This window comes from Amphimedon queenslandica, unplaced genomic scaffold (genome assembly GCF_000090795.2).
Source record: "Amphimedon queenslandica unplaced genomic scaffold, v1.1 AMPQUscaffold_13119, whole genome shotgun sequence".
Taxonomy (NCBI): Eukaryota; Metazoa; Porifera; class Demospongiae; order Haplosclerida; family Niphatidae; genus Amphimedon; species Amphimedon queenslandica.
In genome coordinates, this window is record NW_003546645.1 from 4,549 (window position 1) to 12,541 (window position 7,993).

General features: G+C 36.1%; 2 protein-coding genes across 4 annotated transcripts; one reads left to right on the forward strand and one right to left on the reverse strand.

Annotated features, from left to right (window-relative positions):
- Positions 1-66: 66 nt before the first annotated feature.
- On the reverse strand, positions 67-568 carry LOC109585089 (uncharacterized). The gene is made up of 2 exons (XM_020001032.1): positions 469-568; positions 67-416 (listed from the first exon to the last, which is right to left on the reverse strand). The coding sequence occupies exons 1-2, from the start codon at positions 527-529 to the stop codon at positions 67-69; spliced, it is 411 nt and encodes a 136-aa protein (XP_019856591.1). The 5' UTR covers positions 530-568.
- Positions 569-1,618: 1,050 nt separating this feature from the next.
- On the forward strand, positions 1,619-6,564 carry LOC109585100 (uncharacterized). 3 transcript variants are annotated; one of them, XM_020001043.1, is made up of 6 exons: positions 1,619-1,747; positions 3,389-5,143; positions 5,243-5,500; positions 5,554-5,598; positions 5,656-5,985; positions 6,035-6,564. In XM_020001043.1, exons 1-6 carry the CDS (start codon positions 1,726-1,728, stop codon positions 6,556-6,558), a joined length of 2,934 nt encoding a protein of 977 aa, XP_019856602.1. In that variant the 5' UTR covers positions 1,619-1,725; the 3' UTR covers positions 6,559-6,564. The 3 variants fall into 3 exon arrangements, with proteins under 3 accessions (XP_019856602.1, XP_019856604.1, XP_019856603.1); XM_020001045.1 differs by having other exon boundaries at positions 5,656-5,893; positions 6,035-6,172; XM_020001044.1 differs by having other exon boundaries at positions 5,656-5,978; positions 6,035-6,147.
- Positions 6,565-7,993: the final 1,429 nt, after the last annotated feature.

The window sequence follows — 7,993 nt, forward strand, 5'->3', positions numbered from 1 at the left end:
ACATAATAACCTAAAGAATAATAATAATAATAAAATTTTATTATTTAAGGCTTCACAATGTAGAATTTATGTACCTATCATTGATTCGACAGCAAGCAAAATCCCCACACTGTCTTCAGAAGTCTCTTCAGTCAAACTATAAAGTGCAGATATGAGGAAGCTGAGCGTGGCTCGATCATCATTACGGTCCAACCAGACAAACAAGCATTCTCTCAAGCAATCTATGTACTCATCCTCGCACACCCTTTGATCCATCATATCCATAACGGTCTTCAGAGCAGTAAAGTACGACTCGATGTCATCTAGTGTACCTTTCTCCAGCCCTAGCCTTTCACCCAGTGACCGCCAAGGAAGAGCAGGCAACTTGACTCCGAATCTCTCGAGCGCTTTAAGCAAGTCATTCAATTGAACAGGGTCTAAAAATCTGAAGATAAAGACCAAACCTTATTTATATATGCACTGGCTCACTGATAATTTGAGATTGCTTTGACAAGAAAAGCTGAATGTTCCTTCTCCTTACACCATCCATAATTACCTTGATAATTCTGCGATCAGACTCCAGCGACTCCACCCTGAACTTTTCAGGATTCGTGTTCCGGGGTTTCAGTCTAAATGCGGGGTCAACTCCCCGAGGGCAGTCGACGTCGTCCAGCTCACTGAGCAATCATAGATACTATATACCGTAGGTCGGGTTATATTCGCGGCTGCTAATATTCGCGGTGATAAAAACTAATAAAGAAGTTCAATTAAATACTATGGAAACAAATTGATAGTTGCTATGACAATCGACCACGTGTTTATACAATTACAGCGTTCAGCAGCTAATAACCTATTTTTAGCAGCTTTATTCGAGCCATCCAGACTCCAGCTCTCTATCTGTTATCTTCTTGTATAGATAAACCTCTACCTTCGAGTTCTTTGCTGTAAAACCAGTGCTGGTCGGTCGGTCATGATTATAAACCACACCCAAATCAATAAACACTAACTAGAATGGGTGGAGAGTCCCAAGACACGGCGAGGCACAGTGAGTAGAGTATTTCTAAAAAGAACTGGCCAAAGCAGCTTCAAAGAGTCCAAGGATTAGTAACAGCAAGAAGAATAACAACTCAAGAGCACTGCAGCCTGGTCCTGTGCTTCAATACCGCGCCGTTTTCAATTAAAATAGCATCCAGTTGCTATGGCAATTGCTAGCCGCGGGAAAAAATCGCGAATATTAGCAGCCGCGAATATAACCCGACCTACGGTATATAGTATCTATGGAGCAATGGACAGACGGCTCCCACCTCGACTACCACTGTGCAGGGGCGTAGCTGAGGTAGGGCCTGAGGGGGCCTGGGCCCTACCATCAAAGTGGCCTTATAATTATATTCATTGAAATTATAACCCAAAAGATTATATTCATTGTTCTTACAATAACAAAAGGGGGTGGCTGATAACCACAGCTCTTTTTAAAGCTATGTACAATGATAATTTCACTCTGATTTTGCTCAGCTTGCAGGAAAATGCCTCCATTTTGTCACGTAAAAGGGGTGTGGCCAAAATTGCGGCGCGCTTCGCGCGCCATTTTGTCTTCTAACCCTACCGTCACCCAAGGTCCAGCTACGCCCCTGCCACTGTGAGCCTCTCTCGGGTTTCTGGTGACTATTCCTTGCTCCTGGATACATTAAAGGGAAAAACTCAGAAGCTGCAGGACTTAGATTCAAGAAATTCAATATCTAAGTAGTCATGGCATCAGCCGAGGATGAAGGTCAGATAAGATGATCATTCTTCAGTGTAATTAGCTAAATTAAGATTGGGAGTACCATCACTTTTATTATAAAGGGTGCTTTTATGCATCATACAATTTAGAGGGGAGAAAATTTGGGCAATTTAATGGCATCTATTATGTTGAATAATGTCAAAGCCTATTTTTCAATATTAAGAATTTTGTGTTTGTCAGAATTCTTCACATTGTATTTACTTGCACATACGTCATCAAGTGTAGTGCTTTATAATAATTCATAGCATACGGTGTTGTAGGTGGGGCTGGTTGATATAATTCATGCATAACATCAGTGGTGTTGCAGGTGGGGCTGGTTGATATTCTCTGTCCTTTGTCTCTTGTCTCTATGTTTTATAGTATACTGTTAAATTCATAATAATAATAGCAATGATAATAATATAGGTGGCCTGGAATATTCATCTGTAGTTGATAGGAATTTGAAAAATAAACTTTAATCATAAATAAAATGATAGAGTAATGTACGTTTACATTTAATTAGATGCCTTTGAAATATTGAGTCAATTCACACTAATTTTTCAATATTATCTGAACCCGAATCCTAATGTACTCAGGAATTTGATTAAATGCATGCTCAGTGATTACGCTTTCCTGCTTACAGACAATTATTGTTATCAATTTAGACAATTATGATAATTTCTAACTATGTATAATATTTAATTATGGCATCGATGACATTATACATTTATAAGAAAATCTTTCTTGACACACCTGTTAGTTAGGAGTTCCTGGCCTGCTGGCAATTGGTCAAACTGATCTTAGTAATTACTTTAGCACTATATGAATAATTATCCTTAGCCTAATTATCAAGCAAGTTGTATAATAGATACATACTTGTGTCAGTAATTCCTCTCCTAGTTCAAAAAACTGATTTAATGATTTAATATTGATTAAATGTAATTGAATAAAACACATCAACTAACATAAATTTCTAATGCGATGGGTGCTCAAGTATAATGATGTTACGTTTAAGGCAACTGGTATCAATAGTCATGCCATACTTTCAAATGAAGAGTACAATGAGCGTAGGGAAGAGACCTCGAGGTGTCTGACCCAGGACTTAAGTAATTTTTTTCAGAGCCCTGCCATGAGGGGGGTACTCAAGCCCCCTCAGCCCCCCCCCTTGGATATGCCACTGTGCACTTGTAATTAGATGCTTTTCAAATATTGAGTCAATTTACACTGTCTAATTTTTTAACATTTATCTGAATCCGAATCCTAATGCACACAGGGATTTGATTAGATGCATGCTTAGTAATTATGCTTTCCTGCTTACAGACAATTACTATAATCAATTTAGAACTTATGATAATTTCTAGCTATTTTAATTATATGGCATTGATGACATAAATATATAATTTAAGAATTTCTCTCTTGACACACCTGTTACTTAGGAGTACCTGGCCATCGGGCAAACTTATCTTAGTAATTACTTTTGAGCTATCATATAAACAATTATTGTTAGCCTTATCAATGTATAATGTTTATTGTTTAATTCTGGGTTATCTATTCCTTTTGTATAAGGTATTATGTACTCTTGATAAAACCTAATCTCACTTTACAGTACCAATTAAACCTTCCATTATAATAATAATAACTTTTGTTTAGTATTGACAATTAAGTGGACAAAAGTCTTGATATCTGGTCCACCTGAAACTGGGAAGTCTTCGAGTATAAAGCTATTGCTAGGTGAGGTTCCAAATCCTCTACACGACAGTACACCCATTATCAAACCAGTACAGGCAGTTGTACAATCTTCCGACGAAACAGGGACAAGATTTACGAGAATAGAAAGCATAATCGATCATATTCAATCAAAAATTTCAACTTCCAGCAATGAATCAGATGAGCAGCACTTTATTTGTATTACTGATACTGGTGGTCAGGCCGCCTTCCTAGATATAGCTCCTGCCTTCCTCCGTGGAAAGTCAGCTGTTGTCAACATTGTGACACAGAAGCTTACAAAAGGGTTGAAAGATGAGACAGAGTTCTTCTACAGTGTGCAAGGGAAGCGCATAGGAGATCCTGTCAAACGTAAACTGACCAATGAACAAGTTCTGGATTGGCTGATTAGTTCTATTGTGTCTATGGAGAGCAGGGGCCCTAATGAAGAATCATATGAAATTGTTTGCGATTCTTCTAAACCAAGTGTATTTGTATTTGGCACTTTTTATGATCAATCGGTAAATTTTGAAGAGAAAAAGGAGCACCTAAACGAGTATTTGGATAAGTTTGATAGAGATGTTACCATTCAAAATTTTTGTAGTGGTAATCGAGTTTTCCCTTTAATTGCCAATAAATCAAGTTCAGAACAGAAAAACCCAAATACATTTGAAAAGATCATACATAAAATCTGCAAGTCGTATACAAAAGCCAAAATCTCACGCAACCAGCTTCAACTATTAAAAGGAATTCAGGACTCTTGCAAAGAGAAAAACGAGACAACAATACCTGTTGAAGAATGCTATAAAATTGGAAAGAAGCACAACATGAAACCTGATGATGTCCAGAAGACGTTGCTTTTTTTCCATGATTTGTCTGGAATAAGTTACTTTACAGCACTTCCTAATGTTGTATTCCTGAAGCCTCAAGACCTTGTTGATGATATATCACTTCTTATTAGCATCTCATTCTTTGAGGGAAGTGACTATATAGAAGATACGCTAAAGATTGACATGCCAAATGATGCCTTGGAAAATATGCAACATGGATATTTTGAGACAAAGGTAATCAACAAAATTGCTCGCTTTTGTAAGCCGTCAGATTTGCTTACATTGATGATAGAGTTGCACATCACTGCAAAGTTCGAAAGAGATAAATATTTCCTTCCCTGTGTCTTACTTACTGCTGGTGAAAAAGAAATTTCAACATTACGAAAATCTTACCGTGACAAAGTGGAGCCATTGATTGTATCCTGGGACAACAAGGTTATACCACGAGGACTATTTTGTACGCTGATTACATTTCTTCTTAAAGATGATAGGATAAAACTAGTTGAATTGAACAAACGAGGCAAACCAACCAACATCTACAGGAATGCCATTCAATTGGTTTACAAACCGTCTGGCGGAATCCTCCTCATTGACTCTGTGACATACATAGAGATTTATTACAATGGGCAGCAAGCCAACTGCTACGAAATAAAGGAATTCATATTTGATTGCTTAACCATCATAATCAAGGAGCTTCACGGCAGTCATAACTATTTAAAGCTACAAATGCAATTTTTTTGTATAGACAAAAAGTGTGAACATCCTTCTGTTCACCTGTGTGTTCTGAGTGAGCGTGACCATAAAACGCTTACCTGCCCATACGGTAATGTTACCACTTCAGAGGTTACCACTCGACAGCGCCCATGGCTAGGTATGTTGAAACTCTAGACATTAATAGCACTGATACTGCTTTTGACTTGAGCTTGCCTAATTTCACTTCATAATAATTAATATGTTGTCATTTGTGTAGGTGACAAAGTACACATGCACGTATATTTACATGAGCAACCACCTTTACATGAGCTATGTGCCAATATTGAAGCTATGGAGCCAGGGAAAATACAATCTCTAGCTAATCAACTTAACATATCAGGTGATTACAACAGACTAGATGGTGTGTTCGAAGCTTGGCTAAAAGAGTGCTCTAAGCCAACAAGGCTTCAAGTTATTGAAGCATTACGTGCAATAGGGGAAAAGGAAGCTGTAAATGACTATGTAAATAAGATTGGTTAGTAGCTACATATATTTTGTGTATTATTTTAATTCCCTTTCATTATGTAGAGGAAAGAACATTTCAAGATAATATTACAAATAGCAAGAAACTAGGTATGAGCTTCGAAAAATGCTTAACACTGCCATGCATATTGCTTTTATTCAATTTAGATGTTGATACCATTTTATTTGCCTTAAAAAAGATAGGATTTGATATGAAGACTACTTTTGATTTAGCTGAAAAACTTGATTTAAGTCAGGATTGGTACGATGAGAATGAAGAAAAGTATGAAGACGAGCCTTTTGAGAATATTCTAAAAGAATTTATGTCACATTGGCTTCATGGTGAAGGGAAGTCTCCTAAAACATATGGAACACTACGTGATGCTTTGACAACTTTGACAAACAGGTATGATGCATTGATTGAAGAGACTTTTTCTGCCATGGGTATAGGGTCTGATGAAACACAGAAACAAGTTAATGATTATACATCTGTTAAAAGTGAGAAAGTGTTAAAATATTTATTATTTTTTATTCTTAATTAATACAGACCTCCTGTTAGACAAAGCGCCTCAAAAGAGTCACCTTCTTAGGCTATTTAACCATTCTTCCTCCCATTATTCAACTATTGGGACTGCACTTGATGTACAAGTAGATGACCTTTTGCACAGTCAACAAGCAGCCTCTGATAAGCTGATACTAGTGTTCCAGAGATGGATAGATTCCAATAATGATGTGACATGGAGAAGAATACTTCAAGTTTGTGAAGACTTTCCAGATCAACTTGGCAAAGCAAAAGCTGAAGTTGAGAGATTTCTTTCATCACCTAGTGCCCTCTCTCTTACTGATGCCCAGCCTGATGATAATAATGTCTCTAAACCTCAACCCTCCACACCTAATGCCCTCTCTCTTACTGATGCCCAGTCTCATGATAATAATATCTCTAAATCTCGACCCTCTACTGAAACTCACTGCAGTTATGTTAAAGTTATTTTCATTGCTTCTTTACTACTATTATTCATTGCCATTATAATATCTTTTTTTTTATCAAAACTGATAAATTTTGAGCTCTAAAAATTTTTAATTTTAAATATTTAAAAATGAATTATTGTCATGCAAATAATAACAAGATCTTTGTGCATTTAACTGTGGCGAAAGCTCATGAACATTGCATAAATTGTGCTCAAGCTTTTTTATACGTATAAGAACATTTTAAGATGTTAGCACCTAAAGTGTAAATGAAGGTGTGAACAGGACTGTTAGTAAATTGTGGAGTTACAAGAATTACAAAACATAGAAAATTTAATGATACACATTGTAGGTTATTGGTATATTTATTAATGCTTCATGATCAAGTCTTATGTTTCATAGAAAAATCAGACTCTTTTGAATACAATAATGGCTCAAAGGACCTGGCTATGTAAGACTATAATAACAGCATTGATAATCACTGTTAAGTTTTTTACAACAAATAAATGATTTTCATTATGATCAATAGTGCAATTACTGCACCAAAAATTTAAATCATGAATAATATCATTATTGAATATTATTATAAATAACTCTATTAGCCTTGTGTTCAAAGTTAAATATTGACAGCTTTGAACTTTTGGCACAATAAGATTGCAGGCTATAGTATAAAGGATATAGCTAAGAGGGTAATTATGGACTATGTGACTTGGCTCACATATTTTACTACAGCCTATGTACTTGCTTCAACATGACTATGTTTTTTATTGGTCTGTTTCTATCACTCCTGTTATGGCATCTTAATGTTGGAGAGTTAGATGGTAGTGGAAATTACTCTGATTATGAGCAACAGATGGATAATGCTGGTTAATATGAGTAATTCCTGGAATTATTCTTATAAACTAATCTATAGGTCCTATATGGTTCTACTTCCTATATTATTTGAACTACAAGACAGTGTATGTGAACTGTTCTGTTTATGGAGAGTCTCCATTTGAAGTCTCATGGTTGTATAGTACTGATGAGATATCTAATAGATCCAGTGGCTACACTATCATCAGTGGTAGTAAAGTGTCTAATATTGTGTACAGTCCTAACTCTGATGATGAAGGATATGTGTGGTGGAACAGTTCTCTTCTTTTAAATCCTATTAATAACTCAACAGTTGGATATTACTACTGTAGAGTCAACAATTCATTTGGTCTAATCTTTTCAAAACCAGTCTATGTCAGGAACACTTTTAAGCCGCCATCACTAAAACTATTTTTATAATATTTTGTTGATAATACATAATCTACATTAATTGTGCATTGCACAATGCAGATTTGCTAAGGATAGATCATAGATCCCAGTTGCACAAAGTTTGTTAAAAGTGGAAAATATTTCATTGGAACTTGGAGCATACCGTATAGCGGAAAATTTTTGTGGCCCAAAATTTTCGTAGATTTCGCGTTTTTTTCAAAACCCACGAAAATAAAATCCGCGAAAATCGATACGGTTTAAGATGGCCGAATTGTAGAAAACCACGAAAATTAAAGCC